Genomic DNA, 22285 nt, shown 5'->3' on the forward strand with positions numbered 1-22285 from the left:
ATGAATTCAACTATAAAATTACTAAAATCTCCACAAAACTTCCTTCTGATAATAATCATATGTTCATTAATGACTGGCTTCAAGAGGTATTTCCTGGAGTTCTAGTGAGAACCAGTGACCAATGGAGTTCAAACCACGTCTGTTGTGAGATAGGAACTCACTGAAGACAATTGGTGAATGGTTGCTCAACTTCGTGGATTAGTTGAAGTTAGACATTAACACCGTTGGATGCCGGCTCAGTGGTCTATCGGTTAAGCGCTCAAGCGCGAGACCGATAGGTCCTGGGTTTGAATCTCTTGAGGCGGGATCGGGGATGCGTAACTCTGAAGAGTCCCACAATTGGACGAAACGGCCATCCAGTGTTTCCAGGTTTTCCATGGTGGTCTAGCTTCAATTGATTCATGAATTCAACGATTGTTGTTGTTAGTAATAATATTAGTTGGTTTAATTTAACAATGTTTTTGCTCAGAGTTGTTGGCTTCAATATTGCCCTGATAGTATGTTCGATCATACAGTGAATATGTATCGTATTAATGTATATAAATCTAAGATAAAATAAGTAGTTACAAGGAAAGTTAACTAATTTACAAGTATTCATCATCAGTTTCAATGATCAAACTATTCCCAGTTATTGTTTACTGCTGTTTTTCTTTTCCCATGTAAAACTATGCTGATAACAAAATTGTCTACCAGCAGTATCCTGGCATCTATGTGGATTCAGTTAATTAGAGTTCCACTGATATTACCGCATGCTAACGTGCTTATGATATAGTCTCCGAATGAAAAATACCATATAATCAACAAATTCGATGATGAAAAAATTTATTTAGAGAAAATAATCAGTATGAAATAACACAATGTATTTGATTTATGGAATAAAAAAAACTATAAAACATAATATATTGCTTAGCTGACTTTCTGAATTTTGTTTTTATTATCCATTTTCTGAGTGTTGTTGGGAGATATGTTTCTATGTTGTCAGAACCAAAACTCAGTGTCGTCATGCGATGATAAAATAGTTTGGTTCTATTCCACATATTAAGTTAAACTCTTTATCAACCCTGGATATGTGTGTTCATTTCCCTACCGTAATTTTGATGTAAATGCTAATAACGAAATCTGATTGAATCAACCAAATTGTTGTTAAAAGTCTAAATCATTAGAATACTTCATTAAAATAATGAACCGATCTAAGTTAGAGCACTGCTGAAAACCTGAAAGCAACGGATGATCGTTTCGTTCTAGTATGAGATTCCCTAGCATTGGGCATCGACGACCCATCATACGGGACTCGGAACCAGGACCTTCGGTTTAGCTCACCGATGACCATTAGAATATTTATTATGAATTTTGTTTATGTATGACTGACTTGTTCACATCTTATTTAAAACTAGTTTGTTCAACATGTTTAACTGCTTGTGTTTATTTAAGTATGTTAAATTATGATCATTTTTCCCTAATATACTTATCAACAGGTGGTGAATATCGTTCTTTTAAAAAAAAACTATATCTAATAAATTTTATTAATTTTGATTCGTATGTATTGGCTGTTCGTAACTTCCCATTGATGTTGAGGATTGGAATTTATTAGTATCTTTTGGCATATGTGCATCCTGTCCTAAAAGTCAATGAGGAGATCCAAACAACCAACATATATAAATAAAACTAATATTTCATCTTATTGCACAATCCAGTGTTTATCTGGACTCGATAGCTGGGAAGATAATACGATGACGTTTGAAGCCAAAGGTAAAAGGTTCGGGCCCTGGAGTGTGAACTCTGGGATGCAGGTACATCCAACTGACTAGTTCTAAATAGGGAAGAGACGCACGGCCTGGATTCTAATGCTAATCACCGTCCACTTATGCTTAACTTTAATTATTGATTTAAATTTGGTTCTCTCTTTCAATGAAGTCATTCTAAGATGAAATTAGCAGATTAATTATTAAACCAATAAAGATTTAATTGTTACTTTGCAAGTAATAAATGTGTTTCATTCTGATTAACTCGGAAACATTACTGCCCTGAACTTGAAAAATAATCTAAAGCTGTATACACAAACATGTACATGATATTCAAGTCAAATTAATTTCATGGCAAAAGATAAAAATGTTGTTGGGCTTCGGAAAGTTATTGGGATGAGGTTTTGAGAGTGATTCCAAGGAAAACAATAATAATCATAAATTGTAAGAGTCAAAATATTTTAATCAAATAAGCTTTTCATATGAAAAATATGCAGCACTAAATATTGAAAAGTTGGACTAGATAATAGGACTGAGTTTGGTAATCGTAATTAAGTAGTGACCAGGCTTAAATTGGACCCTAAGTTTATTTTACACATTTTTTTCCTTTCATTCTAAACAAGCGACTGTAATTGGTTAGTGGTATCCATATTAAACAATGAGCTTAGTTAGTAATTAAACAGTCTGCAACAATTAAACAAACATTTTGTTTATATCACATGAAGGAATGAAATTTATCAAGACTATGATAAGTGTGATTTTGATATTAGGAAAATATCCTAATAACTTTACACAGCAGATTCATATAGAGCATCTACTGTATTAAGGAATTTTGTACGCATAATATTCTCTAGGGAAATGATCCATTGAAATGACCTTTTTCACTGACTGTTATACATTTTTTCATAAAAGTTTATCATTATTAAGTGATTGTAAAATATGCACGAAAAATATACTGGGATAACCGCCATTATTTAACTAGATGTGTTAACTAACATTATCCGCATTAATCATTATTTGATCACTGTGATACTATTGATAATATTCAAAAGTCGTTTAATGCCTGAGTAAAAAAATCTTCCGTTCGGTCATAAAAACATTGTACCTTATATACATACTCTTTCTCATAAATAAGGGTTCGTTGAGCAAATGGGAATATACTGATAAACCATGTTAATTTAGTAAGAATCGGTTCTCTAGTTTTTTCTGTCTCTTGAAAACTCTTTAGCTTATGATGAGAACTCCAACAGATTAAAAGAGGTTTTAAGACTACCTAAATAAGAATTTCATTATTTTGGATAGATAAGCTTTATATGTTGGTTTTTGTACATTCGCTTAATACATATGTGACTCATTTGAAGGATGAAACTGAATCATTCTTTACCACCCCAGTCCTGTGACCTTGACCTGAAACATAAAAACATTGGTGTGAATATGCATAAATAATGGTACCCTTACAACTGAATAATAATGATACCAGTCTATAGCCTATTATTTTCATTGTCACAACTCTTTTCAAAATTTGTGATTGAGGTTTATAAAAACTATTAAGAATTCGGAAAAGTGAAAATTCTAAGAGTTCTCATCACTTTTAGTTACTAAACTAGTCGTTAAACACCATAACATACTTATATTAGCCACCTTATTCAACTTGATTGAACGTATAATCATAGTATCTATGATCTGTTGATTTATACAAAGTTTTCATTAATTAGTTTATTTATTTATTTGAACACATAAATATTGATACAAGGAGGTCCCAAACAGATATGCGCCACACAAGTCACTTGGTTTGTGAGTGGGCTGCGACACTACACGGGTGCCTAGACGGAAGCAGATGGTTTTCTTATGAAGCCACATTGGTAGCCTTCGACCTAAAGATCTGATCCATAAGGCAGTGGAGCAACGTCAGGAGACGCAGTCCCATGGTAGCCGTTGACCAACGATTGGTTCATACGTCTCTGGAACCCATGTGCATCATTGGTTTGGAATCAGGGTTTTCCAACTCCCCTAGGTGGGTCATCCATATCCACCAAGCCGGTTAAATCGCCGAACATTCGCTTTTCATCCTCTGAATTTCATGAACAATACCCCGACACAAGAAGGCAATGATTAGGACTAAGCAGAGATGGATTTTCTTTGTCAGTGGCTGTATATGCATGCGAGAGGGTGGACTCTCCCCACCCTCGGCTGTACCAGGGCACTGTAATCAAATTTAAATGGTTGAGAATGTTCAACTAAGTGAATGATTGCAAGCGCGAGTCAATTGAAGCTAGACCACCATGGAAAACCTGGAAGTACTGGATGACCGCTTCGTCCTATTGTGGGACTCCTCATCAGTGCGCATCCACGACCTCGCCTCGCGAGATTCGAACTCAGGACCTACCAATCTCGCGCCAGAGCACTTAACCAATAGACCACTGAGCCGGCCGGCATCCCATGGTGTTTATATCTAACTCCAACCAATCCACGAATGATGTTGACCAATATTCTAAATCTTAATGTCAATTTAATTTGAATAGATTCATGGTGTAAATCAAATTTTTAAAAAAAATTCACTTTTTTTTTAAAAAACATTTTAGACGGTAATTAATTTATTATCATAATTATTATCGAGAGACTAAAAGTATTTAATGTATCTTTTGTAATTATTATTTATTTTATGCATGATTAATAAGGTTGTTTATAACAGTTTAATAAATTTATGATTAGGATTATTACTTTTACTATTCATGGTACATTAAATTTTCAGTAATTTTTTGATGAGTTGAAGGTTACAAGTTTGTATCTGTGTATGTATGTGGTTGGATAGATAATTTTATTATTCATTTACTTAAACTAAATTGTAAAGAGAAAGGATATTTCACTAGCAAAGTGAGTAGTTAGTAGTTTGAGACGAATGAAGATTTGTAGCTTGTTAAAAAATGTTTTGATGAATCACGTTTAAAACAATAGTAATAATAAGAATATATCATCTAACACTGAATAATTTGATTTAGAGAAGAATGACTAAATATTTTTAGATTGGTTTGTTTACTAGACCTACAGGTAAGCACAAAAGTAATATCAGAAAGGGTTTTTTGTGGATATTATAATAATTTTAATAGTTAAGATCATGAGTCAATTGAAGCTAGACCACCATGAAGATAGTAGCAGGAGGTGGTTAGGCATACACACAATATGACCCAACTACCATAGTCGATGAAGATTTATAACTTCATCAACTGATTTGCCATCTTTGTCTAGCATCCCATGTTTCACCATAACAGTACTCACTTCATCGTTCCATGATGCGCAAACAATGTTTTGAAGATACCTATGATCAAAACCTGCAGTCTACACATGTCTTCTACTTTTGTAGATCATGCTTCACAACCAAAAAGTAGATCTGAGTAGATTGCTATGCAGTATGCACGCTCTTTGGTTAGAAGGTGGACATCTCACCAATGTCACAAGTTGCAAAAGCTTGGAAAGGCCATCAAGTATATAAACGATCGTAACAGAGTATGACTTCTAGTTCAATAATCTGCACTACATAAAACATTATGTACTTACTAATGTCTGACTTCAAAAGTTAATTTCCGGATTTATTGTGAGAAGTTGTGTCCAATGTGTTACAACTATATAGGAGGTGAAACAGTGATCATAAATGACGGTCCCACAATATCGCGAACTGGCTGAAGTTAGGAATATAAATAAATGCTAAATCACTGTTTTAATCTTTAAGTGCTTAACATGGGAGGTAGAGATCCTTGGTTCAATCTCTAGTAGGGTTGTAGATCCATACTGATAGCTGTATGAGTCAAAAGTTCAGCTTTCCCTGGTTTTCAGTGATTGTCTAGCCATAGTCAGTCTGTGATGTGAAACTTTAAACTCAGTAATTTCTACAACACTCTGTTGTAACTTATAGTTGAACTTCTTAAAAATGAAGTTAATGCAACTTGGAATGTTAATATTTGAATTCCCAACTATTCTGAAATATTTTATTGATATCCAATATTTTAGTTACTGGTACCGTAGTCAGCTTCATATTGTACAATTTACTAACACATTTTTTTTAAAAAAAAACGTGAGATGGAATATATGCTGTGCCATTTCTAAGTGATTAATTGTTTTTTACTTATTCGTTTAAATTAATCACACCATGTATGTTTCATCTCTTCAACAGACTGACTTGTCCTTCTCCTTTTAATTTATTTATTGTGTTATTATTATTTTTTTTATCATTATCATCACCATCATTCGAAATTCTAGCGTTCCAAAATCTAACTAATTGTATATTGTTTTAAAATAGTTTATGTAGCTGTTTTCTTTGCCTTTACACTGTTTCCTTATTGACCTTGAAATGTTAGACCTAACATGTACATTCAGTGATTTTTTGTTGTTGTTTCATGTAAACCTCCTGTTCACCAAAAACCAGTCGGAGTTTTGCTATACAATCTATGTATACATATTCATATTTAAACGTATACAAAGACAATTAACTTAAATGTATGAAATTAAATAGACAGATCGTAAAATATGGAAATGAAAGCCATGAGAATATAATAATTATTAATATTGTTATATGCATGTAAAGCAAACTACAGGATGATTGTTGGTGCTTCACAGTAATTTTTTTAAAAATCGCGTATCCCTTACTATTAGTAACACGTGTCATTGGTGAATATTTAAATTACAAAATGTTTGTCTAAATATTTTCGGATTTTTAACTGTTTTAGTTTGTTGTCAACTTAAGTTATTTTAATTTACGAAAGTAATTTCCATTAATGACAGATATGAACCATTGGAAAACAGATAACATCGGATGACTATTTCGTGCCACGTAGAAGGTTTTTAGTTATATACCAAAGATTCTTTTTGGGATCAGATTCTCAATTTTGTGGATCACTATAAATTACCAGTCTAGTGGTTTACTTTTCTAATATCTGTTAACTTGTGAAAAGTTCTATCCTTACTGAACTGTTGTATCGTTTTCGACGTGGCGGGGGTGTTGTTTACGAAATTGAGAGGACGAAAAGCGAATGTCCGGCGCTTTAACATGGCGAGTTCACCTAGGGGAGTTGGAAAACCCTAATTCCAAACCAATGGTGCATACGGGCTCAAGTAAACTGAGGGAACAAATGGCGTATGAATCAATCGTTGGTCACCGTCTACCATGGGACTATATCTTATTACGATGTTCCACTATCTTGTGGATCAGATCTTTAGGTCAAAGGCTCCGGGTGTGGCCCCTTGAGAAAACCACCTGCTTCAGTTTGAGCATCTGGGTAGTATCACAGCCCTCACACAAATCGAACGAGATTTGTGCGGCGCATATGTATCTGGTGCTTCCTTGTACCAATATTTATGTGTTTAAATAAATAAATAAATCGTTTTCGACTTGACCGACCCCATATAGCTTGCTTCACAGAATAACTTCAAGAAATCCATTTTGAAGTTACATACGATTGATCATACAAATTTTATTTATTCTTTTTTGTGTGAAAGTAATTTAAATCGTAAATTGAATTCGGTTGAAAGAGCCATTGAGTATTAGGAACTTACTCAGTACACTCTGAGTTTTTGTTGTTTCTCCGACATATGTCAATTAAATAATCAAATTTCCTATTAATTTATGGATAACATTTCTACATAATCACTATGGGGGGGGGATGATTTTATAAGTCAATTAGTCTATATTTAAATATTCAGTATTATTAGAAAAGAGAACTTGTCAGTTATTATAAATAATATGACTATTTACTAAGTTAACTTATCAACTTCTTTAAGAAAAATAAAACTGTAAATAATTTCAAGTCTTTTTCTAAATCAGACACATTTAGTTTATTCATAATTAATGTGATAAACAGTAATTTTATAAATAATTGTCAGTGTTTTGATCTCAATTTAATGTCAAAAATTGTACTTTTAAATTGTTGTTTTTCAACCTTTCAACATATCATACTACTAGTAATCATATCAGGTACAAATTGTTCACTTCAGTTTACATATTAGCTTGTTTAATGTGAATTAATTGTTCTACTGTTTAGATAATGATCATGAACAAGATAGACTGATAGTAGTATTGCATGAGAATTCATTATTACGTCATTTAGTTTTCAGTTGAGGAAATAAGAGATTGGGTTTTTGTTTTATTAATTTGTCCTAGTATATGAAATATATGCAAATTTTTTATAAGTACGGATTTAAGTTGTTTAAAGTAGCTTTGTAATTACGATTTATACATGTGAATGTAAATGATAAAACCTTGTTCTGAGCGTTAAGGGAACTGAGAGGTTCAGTACTTGTAATCCACTTCGTTTAATACTTCAATGAGATGTGTCTATGTACTGAGTTTATTGGATAGTGATTTAATTATATGTAACAATTATCTGTTATCTAGTTCTTACAGCTGAATAAGTTAACTTAGTGTGTAAATTCTATTTTGAATCAGTAGATTTTGTTCAATTAGATTATGAGATTACCGTGTAGTCTACTGAGATTTATAAATTGACTTCAGTAAACTATATATACAGAATCATAAAACAATTATGCAATCTATTAATGGACATGACTACCGCCAAAAATGTATTTTTATTTCCTAATTATTACAAATAAATACATTGCTGGAAATAGTTTATGGCGAGAAAAAAACGTAATCTCTACAGTCATAAATACGGTCATAAACAATCTTTTAGAAAAGATGTAAAAACATAGATGTTAGAATTTTCATAAAATTTTTTTTTTCAATCTGTAACTTGTTATAAAATATTTGGAAACAAATCCTTACAAATGAATCCATATTACCTCCCTCTTCATCTTTTTCGAGCATAATATTTCATAAACTACATCTTCTCTTATACATATCATACATCGCTTACTAATTAGTATAATCGCCGGAAAAGAAATAGTGATAATGGTACTATTGTAGTGTAGTCTACTTATATCCATATAAGTAGTATACGGTGATGGTCAGACATTGAATGTATTTTGGCAGAAGACCAATAAGGAAAGAACTGAAATGAAGCTCAATTGGTAGGAAGATGCATGAACAATGGAATTAGAGGAGATGGATTGATATTTACAGAAAGAACAGTGAAGATTGAGACAATTGATTGTTAATTTGCAAATTAACTGTTTGCTGCATGGTTATCAGAATTTAGTGAGATGGTCTGTAATTTGTGTCTAAACATGTTCGATTGTCCCCCACTCGTGTTCTTGTTCATTACACTATTAGTGTCTATATTATTAATAGTATTTATTTGTTTTCTTTCTAATGAATGAGAAACGGATGCCTAGGTGTATGTAAGATTGTAAGATTCAAATCCTAAGATGACCTTAGTTGTTTCATTTAAATAATCATTAAATAATGAGATAAAAGTTTAAAGTAAAGTGTAAACATTTAATAGATGTTAAATTAAAAATGGATGCCAAGAACACGATGAAATTATGAAAATTAAATGGTTTCTTAAAAGATTGATTAAATTGTAATCCTAGGTGTTTTATAAGGGATAATTGAATTGTAGGATAGTAAGCAAATTAGAAACTTATATTTATATTGTACTGAATAACTTTAAATCATTCATTGTTTACATTTTTGGAGGTCATGAAAGCTTCTGGTAATTAAAGGTCAGAAGTAGTTCTAAAATGCTTTTGTTATAGCCTGAATTTATTTACTATTTGCTGACAATACATGGTTGTTATACGTCCATTGTAAAACTTTTTGATAAAATTTCATCGGAACTAGTCTTGATGTTTTAAATCCTAGTTCACAAGTTTAATTAGTATTTTGGGTATTAATCAGTTTCAACTCAGTAATGAATCTTAAATAGTATATGTTGTTTGGAGTAAACAATTTAGTTCTCCATCTTTTATATATGCGCATAAATATGACTGTATATTAAAATAAAGTGTAATGAAGATCAACCTGAAAGCTAAACTATAAATATGACGTCTTCATCTAACTTATACCATTGAAATTTTTAGTATTTTGAGTATCATACAATAAACGTTATTTTTGGAAATTATTAACCTGATATTTATTGTATATCCCTTTATAAGAAATCAATGCATTTGCCTACAGGATATCTCTACAGGTGAATATTGTTGAAAACTTATCACCTAATCATAACAAAAAATTCATTGCACCTGGTATTCTTTTGATAAAATATATTGTCTCATTTAGAGCAAACTGATTCAAGGCTGGTGAAATAACTAAGAAGATAACTTCTAAGTAAAGTAAGAGCTATTAATGTTGTCCAGAACGAAAATGAAGGCTCTACAATCAAACCATCTAGCTCAGAGTATTGAACAACACCGAAATCTGAAATATATAGTGACATTACTGTGATACTTGAATAGGTTACTGATTTATGTATTAGTAACTTTCGAGACGTAAAGTGGTGGTTGGAGGTAGTTGACAAGAAACTCTAGACCTAGGTTTCGTGTTATTTGATGTTCATCAACAAAGTGGACTTGTAATCTTGAGGATACTGATGCCCTCTAACGGATCTGATTCCGTGTCATCCAACTTCACAATCAGAGACGTTACCATGATCGTTAGAATTCGATCGGCAATAAGATGGACGTTATCTATATGACATGTGGCACCGCTCAGTGAACAATCAATTGTAAATGAGTGTCATTCCTTAATGTAAATATATAGAGTCTTGTGTTAATAAAATAGTAAGTTTTGAAAAATACTCTGCTATACAGTATTCGTCTTTTCTTATAGATTTAGCAGAATAACTTGTATAAATATGATGATATCTATACATGGGATCTTAGATAATTGATCATACAATTCAGTCATTACATTAGACAGGTATAGTATTTAGATAAAATTTGACAGATGCTCATATTCATTGTTTTGTATCATAAAATACTAGACAGATGGTAAAATATTATTTACTCTGATTCCCAATCATTATTGTCTCTCATTTGGTTACTTGAAAGTCTCAATAGTTTTATTCGAATAGGACTTAAGTACCCATTACACTTTAAACCCTAATGCTAAGACGATTTTGTTTGTATTACTGCTAACAGATACTTTTCTACTTTAAGATTTATTAGTTTTTTGCTTATTTAGCTTTTCTTATCCATTCATTACATAATTTTAACTACGAGTATTATTAAATATTCTCACTAAATAATTCGTTTCATGAACATACGGCTCTTAAATATTGTCCTGCTTGATCATATCTGAAACCGAAAATCTTTGCAAAAGACAAAATAGACTGTCTCATAATTAGTAATTTTATTTCATAGAACAAATAAACCAAACTTCAAATTTTTAAATGATTTGTAATTCATACAAACTGAGAACAATATTCTTGGGTGATTGGAGGCAATCCTCAAGAAGCTTAGCATTGAAACATAGTATGTGAAATGTTAAGTAATTTAAGCTTGTGTCCACTTCGATAGAACTTAATCAGCCCAAAGAAAAGACAAAACATCACATTGAATAAAACATAACATTCAACCAATAGAAGAACGGCAATCAATCAGCCAGTCAGCTACAACGTGGGACCAGGCACATATATGCATCGGTTCAAGTTGCCATACCTCACTAGCATAATAAAATGAACACCAAATTCATAGAAGCAGTTACTTCAATGGTAGTAAAAAATTTCATATAAGGATATGATACAGGAAGTAAGAATAAGTTCGTAGAAAGTAACTTTAATCTCACAGTTTAGCGGAAGATAAAGAGTGTATACACCGACGCCATTGTGATCGATTCTGAGCCATGTCACACAGTCTCCAACCATTGGTTACGATAGTCACACGGACCACAACCAAGTAGTCTGCATCCACCAACATGGCTCAGATCAGAAGTTGGTGACTTTATGGACTGATGCCATGTCTGGGTTTGGCCACCTCTAACTTTCTTCGATCCGTCTCCAACACTAGTCAACATTGCGCGTCGTGGTAATCGGTGGTTTGGCATGCGTAATACGTGACTCAACCATCTCAGTCGATTTAGATCCACAACCTCACCAACTGATTTACAACCATTTACTAATACCAATACGTCTAACCTCACTATTACTTACTCGATAATCCCATCAGATACGGGCAATATTTCTAATACATCTGTGACTTACGAGAACAGCAATGGTCTCAGATTAAAATAAATTCATTGTTTCTTTCCTTTTTCATTTGATGCACACAATCTAATAAGAACAAAATTTCATTAAATATTAATGTATTTAGCAATTGCGTAGTTAACTGTTCATTAGTGTGCAACAGAATGTATGGAAAACGTAGTTGTAAACGAGTTTGAATTTAGCGTATACGTCACTGAAGAAGCAACGAAATACAATCAACATATGTAATCCGTAAACATCATCCCTCGTGATTTGCTGAAAATGTTTTCAGAAGAATCGACTGCGCTTAAATTCTCATTGTTTTATACTATTTGTACCTATTAGGGTTATATAATTACATGTGAGAAATAACATTTCAGTATGATAATTCATGAGACATGAAATAAATCCTACTAATTTTAATTTATGGTTTTTACGTGAACTATAATAAAACCAAAATTAATCAGTGGGATAAAAGAATTATTACAATAATAGTGCATGTATATATATCAGTGTATTCATTTTAACTGTTTAGGTAATCTTGTAAAGTCAGAAAGCACAACAGGGTAAATTTAATTTGAACAAATTTTCGAACAAACTTGTTTTCTATTAATTGAAACTTTGATAATTTGATGTAATAACTACGTAGTATGGGTTTTAATAAAACTTTCAACAGTGCTCACCTACGATCACTTATGCGAGAATTGAACCCGAGAGCTTCACTCTCGCGTGAACGATTGACCTCTAGACCACTAAGCCGTGATCCGGCGGCGTTAACGTCTAACTTCAATCAATCCACGATATTGCGCGACTATCTTGCATTGTCCCTGGTGGATAACTGCCTCACACTTGACACAGTTGAATTCACTGCCCACGGCTTCTCACTGAAACTCTAAGAACTATCCCTCGAAGCTAGTCACTCATGAGCCCATGATAATTTTCACCACAGCTGCTTTCAGATTCTCGATGGTGGTCTAACATTGATCGGTTCATGATCTCAATGAAATTTAACCATCTCCACAAACCCATTACTGAAGATAGTATGTATAAAATTATTTAATGAAATAAACCTTGAAATATCCCAACTACATCTTTCGCTTTTTATATATTTGTCATGTTTAGAGAGTTATTTATGTGAACACAAACTGAAATACCAAAAACTTTTATTTGATACTGTATATAACATATAATCTGAATTAATGCATCTCCAGTCCTACTGTTTATCTTTATTCATTAGTAGTCAAGTCTCACGACATCATATAAACATAAATATTATGTCACATGCTAACTTTGAAATATATATATATATATATATATATATATATAGTCTATCTACCAAAAAATGTAAACTTTCAGATGGGTGGAGGAAATAAAGGACGAAAATAAAGAATATTTTTGAAAAACCTTATTTATCTTTAAAGAAATCAAAGGATTCAGTAATGAAACTTGATAAATAATCGAGACAAAAACAACTAGTATTTACAAGAAAATTAGACTTGTAGGGTATGATAAGGCGATGAAAGAATGAGAGATTGCACATGTTGCTTGGATATGCAGGGTTCGAACCTGAACTGATATCTCTGCAGCGTATACTATTTTCATTCATTCTACCTAACTTACAACTTACATTTATGTTAATTATGTTACATTTTGATTTGATCATAGTCTCCTTTAATTAAACTATACATTTATCATTATTGCTTGAAATCAAACACTTGACGATATTTGAGACCATCTAGTATATTTTTATAAAACATACATGAAAAATTAATAAATAAATGATGATAATTGTATTCAAATATATTGATGATTGGTTAAATTAGTTTGATCGCATTCACAAACAGATCTATGGACTTTCAAGCAAACGTATTTTCCGTGGAGTATGATGATCTTAAATTCTATTGATAAATAAGTGTTTAGTTCATGGGATTTGTATAGTGCCGAAACAAAATGCTACAATTCACTGTAACTGCTCTTTGTTGAATACTGTTCCTCTATTATCAGTTTACTGTAAAAAGTAGTCAAATAGAGTAAGTGATATGTACTTTTCATAATTTTTGTTGAATATATTAATTTAAACTTTGTTTTACGGGTATTTATTTATTTATTATACAGTTGGTGAAAAGCAGAAGGTTAAATGGAACAATTGAATTTCCTTTGGCGGATAAATTTTCAAGATTCACTTTTAGAACTACAATTTTGTATTTAGCCTCTAGAGAAAATGAACCTGGTTTAATGATTGAAGCTGGGTCTGAGACAAAATATGTACTGTGCGTTCAATCAATTAAATGTCCAGAACCAATCACGACGACTACCACGGAACCTATTACAACAACCACACCACTGACAACGATATCAACAGTTTTAAACACTTCAGATAATCTATCTATCTTATCATCATCTCATTCACCGAGTCGTGCTGCTAGTAATTCATTTGGCAATAGAAATGATGAACGTAGCAGTTCTGTATTTTGGGATACACTTTTATCTGGAACTGAACCGAAAGATTGGTTTCTTGCGACCGTTTCTCTGTCTTGCCTATGCCTGTTACTCATAATTATACTTATTATAACATGGTTGTATATATGTCGCATTCGTAGACTGTATAGTCGAAGGCGTTGCCAAGGTACATGTCGTTTTGGATGTCGTTGTCCACCAGAGGTTGTTCGCCAAATGGCTGCAGAGGCAGCAGTGTGTGGCCCTTTAGGGCTACAAACGCATCAGCCATTTGTAAATGCAATGTCACCACATGGAAATGGTTCTGTCAGAAGTGGAAGTGGATATGGGAATACATTATATACAGGTGGGACATTGAATTCAGGTGGATGGGGTTCAAACGGCAACAAAATTGGTTCTCCACTTTATGTGGCTTTAAGTTCTGGGGCTGATAAAGCTACCTTATTAAGTGCTGGATGTAATACACCTAACTGCATGCTTGAGATGTCTGGAGGTTTACAACTAACTAACACAGCAGATGGAAGTAGTGGAACTTGGAATCAAACGAGTGGAAAATTTCGAAATCCTCGTCTTCGTCCAAAACGCTCAACACAGGACGCCTTAAGACGAAGTACAAGTGAAGGTTCTAGCGTTTCAGGTGTCACTGGTACCGCAGGTGCTAACAATAGTGCTACAGGAATAGAACAAGCTAATTTTGTCTATCGTCCTGGGCCAGTTGTTAGTTTTTCCGATGCAACAATTTCAAATATTCTACCTGCCATGGTTGTAAGTAATACAAATGCAGGTCAACATGGAACTGAATCAACAGCAACCGCATATCTTCAAGCTTGTCCAAATGGATATAACTATTCAGATAGTGGTCGAGGCAGTGGTATCAGTCCGGGCTATTCACATTCACCGACACATATGAATAATCGAAAAGTTAAAGATGGAACATATTTCAATAATAGTAACAATGATAATGTTGTTAACGCTAATAATAATAACCCAAATAATATTCAAAACGGTTTCATTAATTCCAACAGTCCAATCAATATGGATGAAGTTGAAAGCAGATGTGATATGAGTTATTTAGGAAATCAAGCAAATAAAATTTTATCCAGTTTACAATCGGATCACTGTACGAATTTCAACGGTTTTAGTTCAGGTACTTTTAAATTTATCTGATATATATATATATATATATAATCATATTTATACTTATTTTGTGCAGTTTTATATATTCTGTTCAAAGATTACCATAATTGGACAAGAACCTACTTTTAATGTATACATTCATTATGGATATACTATAACTTTGGATTAGTTCCGTTAATAATCATGCTCTATGTTTTACAGTTGTTTTCCATCACACCCACAACTCAACTTTTATCTATTGCAAAGTTCATACATTTTTTAAGGCTTCCTAGACTGTTTGTTTTAGTTGAGATTTTTTGATTGAGATCATGAATCGATTGATGTTAGACCACCATCGAAAACCTGTAAGCATTGGACAGCCGTTTCGTCCTAGTATGGGACTCCTCAGCACCGCACATCCACGATCCCACATACGGGACTCGAACCCATGACCTTTGGTCTCTCACGCGGACACTTAACCTCTAGACCACTGAACCAGTATCCAACGGTGCTAATGTCTAACTTCAGTCAATCCACGAAATTACGTGACCATAATCCATTGTCTGAAGTAGATACCTATCTCTACCTGACTTGTCTCAATCAAACACTTAACAATCTCCACAACCCCATATTGATATTTACCATATGCTCGCTAGTGACCAGCTTTATGAGAGAATACTCGAAGATCTAGTGAGAAGCCGTGACCAGTGGAGCTAATCTATGTCTGGTAGAGACAGGTATCTACTTCAGACAATAGATGATGGTCGCATAGTTTCATGGATTGATTAAATTTCGATATTAACACCGTTGGATACTGGTTCAGTGTCCTAGGTTCGAGTCCCGTATGTGGGATCGTGGATGTGCGGTGCTGAGGAGTCCCATACTAAGACGAGACGGCCGTCCAATGCTTACAGGTTTTCAATGATGGTCTAGCATCAATCGATCCTTGACCACAATCAAAAACCTAACAATCTCCACAACCACATGCTGTTAGTTGAGAATCATTGTAAATTTATCTAATTCATATGGAACGTTTGTGGACGTTAACTCAGAAGTTTTCAGTTACCGAATGTAAATATAAAGTTGTTATCACACTTTTTTCAGGGTATTTGTAACTTCCGTAACAACTGATATAATCAACTTCCTAAGCTATTTCACCCATTAAGTATTGACACACACCATAACTGAGGCAATATATAACACTTAGATCAAGTGAAACAGATATATGCTAATAATATGGACTTTTTCACATCTAATTATTTTCCCATATCCATAAATACTAAAAAATCAAGCATATTTAACATAGCAACTTACAAATTCCCATTGAAGACAGTTTACTTTCTGGAGCAGTTACATGAATCAATTTAATTCTGTCGTCCAATTGAAAATGGAGGATTTTTGTTGTTGTGGCTTATTTGGATTTGTTCGTGCGATTGTATGCATATATGCCTATTAGCTTATGATTAATCCATTATGTATATTATCTAAGACAAACAATCACAGTAGTTATACTGTTAACCTGTAACGATAAGCAATAATGATGTATTTATTTTTCTCAGTTTAAGCATCCAAGTATAGTCTCGTGTTCATTTGTCCATAGATGGTGGAATTGATAAGGCTTTTAGCCATAAAAAGTTTTTTTTTTCCCTTTAATAATTAGATTACATGAAATAACTTTAACTATCCAAATGATTTATTACATAAAAAGATGACGATTAGAATTAAAATCTGCCAATGGTTTGCATATTAGTACAAATGTATATATGTGGCTAATGATTTGTATTCATTTTTGGATATCAATATATGAAACCACTTAACTGCTAGTGATGTTGTTCATCAAGAATCTTAAGGAAAATCGAATAAGGGATACCATGAAGCTGATTAGTGTCAGGCAGAATGAAACCTAGATCCGAAATTTATTCCTCATAGCTTTCAGAAACCTAATATCTTAGCTTACCCTAAATAAATATATACGTTAGTTGAGTTAATTTAAATGAATTAATTTGACATAGAAATTTTTGTATAATCTGACACGGACCAACTGTATCTAAATGAGTAAATAAATTTTCGTTTTTACAAGTAACATATTACAGTAATGCTCAATAAAAACACTTTCAGTCAAGAGAAAAAAATGAACTAAATCTATACAAATATAAGTTGATAGTTTAGGCTCATTTACAGGCATTTTGAATGACATTTGAGAGAAAGACTGAACTGCTTAAAATATTAATGTATTTGTTCAGTGAAAAGTACACTCACAACAAAATTAGAAAGGAGCTTGGATTTGGTTTGTGAAAAAAAAATGTTTTGAAAAACTATCAGTATTTTCAAATCAAAAGAAGCTTATTGGAAGAAATTGAACTAAAACATTTATCTCCAAGAATGAAATTAGAATATTTTGAAAAACAACCTGATATTTATGAGTAGAATTAGTTATCAGTATAAACTGTGTTAGTAAGTCATTGATTAATGATAAACTATTAAGACCCAGAGAGTATTAAAAATTCATCTCTTTTAAGTTTATGGCTTTCAAACAACGAAAACTATTGATATCTTAACAAACTGAACCACGTAACTGTGAACGTTTTTGATAAGCATGTTATTAGGACATTAACTACTGGTTTGTAACCATAGATTTCACTTTTCTGACCTTTATTAACTCTCCGTACATCACAGTTATCATATTATTCAGAGATGCTTTTCGTCATGGATTGACCTCAGATCAAGAATAGTTTATTGCTTCTCCATATCGCTAGTCTGGGAAAGTTAGAAGTGTGAATCAATCAACTCGGCGATATGAAGGTAATGCGCCCGCTCCGTGACGGGAAAGATGTTGGTTCCAATCTATGTAGGCTTGTGAATGGAAATTCATTAGTAGCCGTAAACTGCAATCAAACACTTATTTAGTACTCTTTGGTTTTTATTGGTTCTTTAGCTGAAGCCAGTTCGTAAAGAAAACAATGTCTTGACTGAACTAATCTAATTTAATTGCAATTAATTAGGGAAGTTTTCTAGATTACCCAGGTTAGTACACATAATCGCGATGTCTTTAAAATCTACTTGTCAACTATTTTCCATGAATTTGGGCTTATACTATATAAAGGGAGCTCTTTTTGAAACTGAATATAAATCCATTAATCTTGGTCTTATTTTTCCTACGCTACTGACTGTAAAAGTGAGCTTATTCGATTACGTAACTAGAGATAAAGTCAGACCATTGGTCACTTATGTTTATGTAATATCTATGATAAACTTCATTAAAAACCGTAGCAAAACGTGATTTATAAGCAATGGAATATTGTTATGTTCAGAATAAAACCACTATCATGTCGTAAGTCAAGGGATAATAAAAGCATTATGCTGAAGAACGTCCAGCTGAACGAATCATTAGAGACATAGAAGTAAAGAACTGTTAAAACTTAAAATAAAAAAAGTTACCAGTGGAATTGACTTTTTTCAAATAGTCTTTTATGATAAGAAAGAAACTTTATCATTTACTTCTTGCATGAATAGTACCTATTTTGAATGAATATAGAGAATAAATGGATGTTGATATTATGATGAACTCATTAGTCATTATTCTTAGTTATATTTTTCTTTTGAGAGTTCAAAACTATAGAAACGAATTTATTAATTCATAGAAACTTTGTTGTTCGATGCTGATGGGTCAGTTTAGATTCTTCTACCACAATAGTGATTTATTGATATAAATATATCATGCTATTTTAAATTATCTCAAATTGACTTGACCTTATCTTTATCGGATACCATTCAAATATGAAAAACAAAATACAGTAAACAACATTCGATTAAATTTAATTAAATTTCTTACTACTACTATTAGTGTTCCACCTATACTTCACGAGATTACAGAAAATATTGTATTTACATTTTCTTCATTGACTGAATATGAAAGCTCTCATATATATATATATATATATATATATGAACGAATGTATGTTCATGGTTATCGAGTTAAATTGTCGATAATATATGTTTATAATATTTTATATAAATTATAACTCGCATAATTTTTAAAGTGATTGAAAATTCTCAACTGTATGACGACTACATTTTTTTACTTGTCAAACAAATTAGACAGCAGTAAATACCAGCGAATTTATGAGTTGAATTGTACATTATGTTGACGTCACTCTATCTGATTAAGATGGTTTATTCATGAACGCTTTTATTTGCCTTACTCGAATAAAACGAACATTCAAACAAAATGTCTAGAAAGAGTGAACTATTGTAAATTCTATGGTCAATTATCCACTTGACATGCAATATGATTTACAGCCATCGATTATTTTGCTTCCGATGGGGCTATTATTTATTGAAACAACCACAAAGTCATCTTTGATAATCGTTATACGTATGAAATTATCGCTCTTTATCTATCAAACCAGTTACAAAGTCTTCGATATCAACTAAATTTTATCTGTCACGGTCTGAGTTCAATCTACTATGAACTTGTCGTTGTAAATTGTTCAGAATGATTAATGCTGAACAGATATCCGTTCAGCCCTTCTCAACTCTAAATGGTTCTCGAAAGCAGATCAGTATATCATGAAAAGCATTCTTTAACTGATTACATTTTTCTAAAAATAATTTACCTACCTATCAAAGATGACTTTGTGGTTGTTTCAATAAATAATAGCCCCATCGGAAGCAAAATAATCGATGGCTGTAAATCATATTGCATGTCAAGTGGATAATTGACCATAGAATTTACAATAGTTCACTCTTTCTAGACATTTTGTTTGAATGTTCGTTTTATTCGAGTAAGGCAAATAAAAGCGTTCATGAATAAACCATCTTAATCAGATAGAGTGACGTCAACATAATGTACAATTCAACTCATAAATTCGCTGGTATTTACTGCTGTCTAATTTGTTTGACAAGTAAAAAAATGTAGTCGTCATACAGTTGAGAATTTTCAATCACTTTAAAAATTATGCGAGTTATAATTTATATAAAATATTATAAACATATATTATCGACAATTTAACTCGATAACCATGAACATACATTCGTTCATTTATCTTTGAGCCATGCGTTTCACCCGAGAGTTGATGATCCCATCTCTCTATTCAAACAAACTCAGGCAAAGCAGGGTTCAAACTTGTAGCTCAGTGGTTTTGTAGAGTAATACTTTGACCGTTAAACCATTCTTGTCTATTTACTACTAAGTATACCTTCATAATATGTCATAACTTTTTTTAAAATGCATATTCAGATTCTCGCAACATAGCAATGCATCATTTAAATCGTGATTCTGAAGGGGATTTCTTAAATATCACACCACCATCAGGATTTTATGATTTTAATAACAATACCAATAATAATAATAGTAACGATGTAATTGTAAATTCTGATTCTGGTTATTTGGCGAATTCATCTCGACAGCAGTCACAAACTTTCCATCAAAATCGTTTGATAACTAGTCCAAATAGTTTTGGACGACAAATGTTCAATCAACTATCTCCATCAATTGTAGTACCACCGTCACAGTCATTTATTAATTCTTCTTGTATCAATGACAGCATTACAACTACATCTTCATTATATCCATCCAGTCAGACAGAATGGCATAATACTACTCTATCACTTGACAAGTTTAATTTACAAAATGGTGAAATGATTGGTAGTCTGGATGATGAATATATCAATGGTTATTCAACAGAAGTTAGTAATACAGGAACTGCATCGAGAATGCGCAAATATATTACATCTAATTATAATAATGGTAATGGAGTCGGTGGAACTAGACCGTTAGTTCCACGACCACATTTCTCAGATTCTTTACATTCTGCAGTTAACTATCATCAAAATTCATATGCAAATGAAAGTAATTCTGTGACAGTCAATAATAGATCTTTACATAATTCAAATGATACTACAACTCTTAATGGAATATTGTCATCATCATCGAAAATTGATCATTTATGTACTACACTTACATCAGAACGTATGCTGTAAATTGAACGTTTTTAGATGTGTTTAAAAAAAACAAACAATTGATCATTAGGATTTCAGTTGTTTTCCAGTGATAATCTTTTATTTAAAAATGTATTTTATTTGTTTTGCAAAAAAGTAAACTTAAATGCTTTTAATTACATCCAAAATAAAAAGGCAGTCGTTTTCTTGTACACAATATTGGTTATCATTTTCATTCTTAGATATTGAACACTTTTAAATCGTTACAAAAACAAACAAACAAACAAACAAAGAAACCCTATTCAGTAGTGGGCTTAAATCTTTTGTTTTTCCTCAACCAACTGATAACGTTTATTATGATTCGGTTTTTTTTATAAAAATTGTATTAATGATGATTTTGATGGATAGTTGGGATGATGGACATATTTAGGATATTTGAACAAAGTTTTTAGTTTGTTCGGTTTTTTGGATTCGTGCGATAAAGCTATATATATGTAATATTGACGCTAGATATCATTAATACTAAATGAACTTCATACTGTTGTACAGTTTGTGTTTATTGATTTCAATGAAGTTCATCTAACTTGGTTCTTCTTTATATATTTCTTTATAATTATGTACATGAGTAAGTGATTCCTATTGACACACACATGTACCTATATATTTATTATCCTATACAGGAATATATAATTTCTAAACGTTTATTTAGATTAACATTATATTAAATATATGTACTTTGAATACTTTTAGAGTATTCATTCAATGGACCTTTTTTTGCATTTATGAATGTTTAGTGTTTTCTTTTTGTTATTCTTCTTTTTCGAATGTGAAAGATGAATCAATTGCCGACTTATTATTTCATCATTGTTCTACTCAATTACCTATTAAATACACATAAAATTTGCGGGAAAACTAACCTGTACATTGATGAATAAAGTCAATATTATAAATAACTAGAAA

The 22285-nt window shown here is 32.1% G+C and overlaps 1 protein-coding gene across 1 annotated transcript in view; it reads left to right on the forward strand.

Annotated features, from left to right (window-relative positions):
* Positions 1 to 21367, forward strand: part of Smp_168240 (hypothetical protein) — a gene marked incomplete at both ends in the record, with an annotated part of 40676 nt that extends 19309 nt beyond the window's left edge. The window contains 2 exons of the mRNA XM_018794818.1: positions 13928 to 15416; positions 20625 to 21367. Coding sequence (XP_018649193.1) covers positions 13928 to 15416; positions 20625 to 21367 — 2232 coding nt within the window. The remainder of the gene's footprint in view (positions 1 to 13927; positions 15417 to 20624) is intronic.
* Between the last annotated feature and the right edge of the window lie 918 nt (positions 21368 to 22285).

The sequence above is a fragment of the Schistosoma mansoni genome, chromosome 1 (genome assembly GCF_000237925.1).
Source record: "Schistosoma mansoni strain Puerto Rico chromosome 1, complete genome".
Lineage (NCBI taxonomy): Eukaryota > Metazoa > Platyhelminthes > Trematoda > Strigeidida > Schistosomatidae > Schistosoma > Schistosoma mansoni.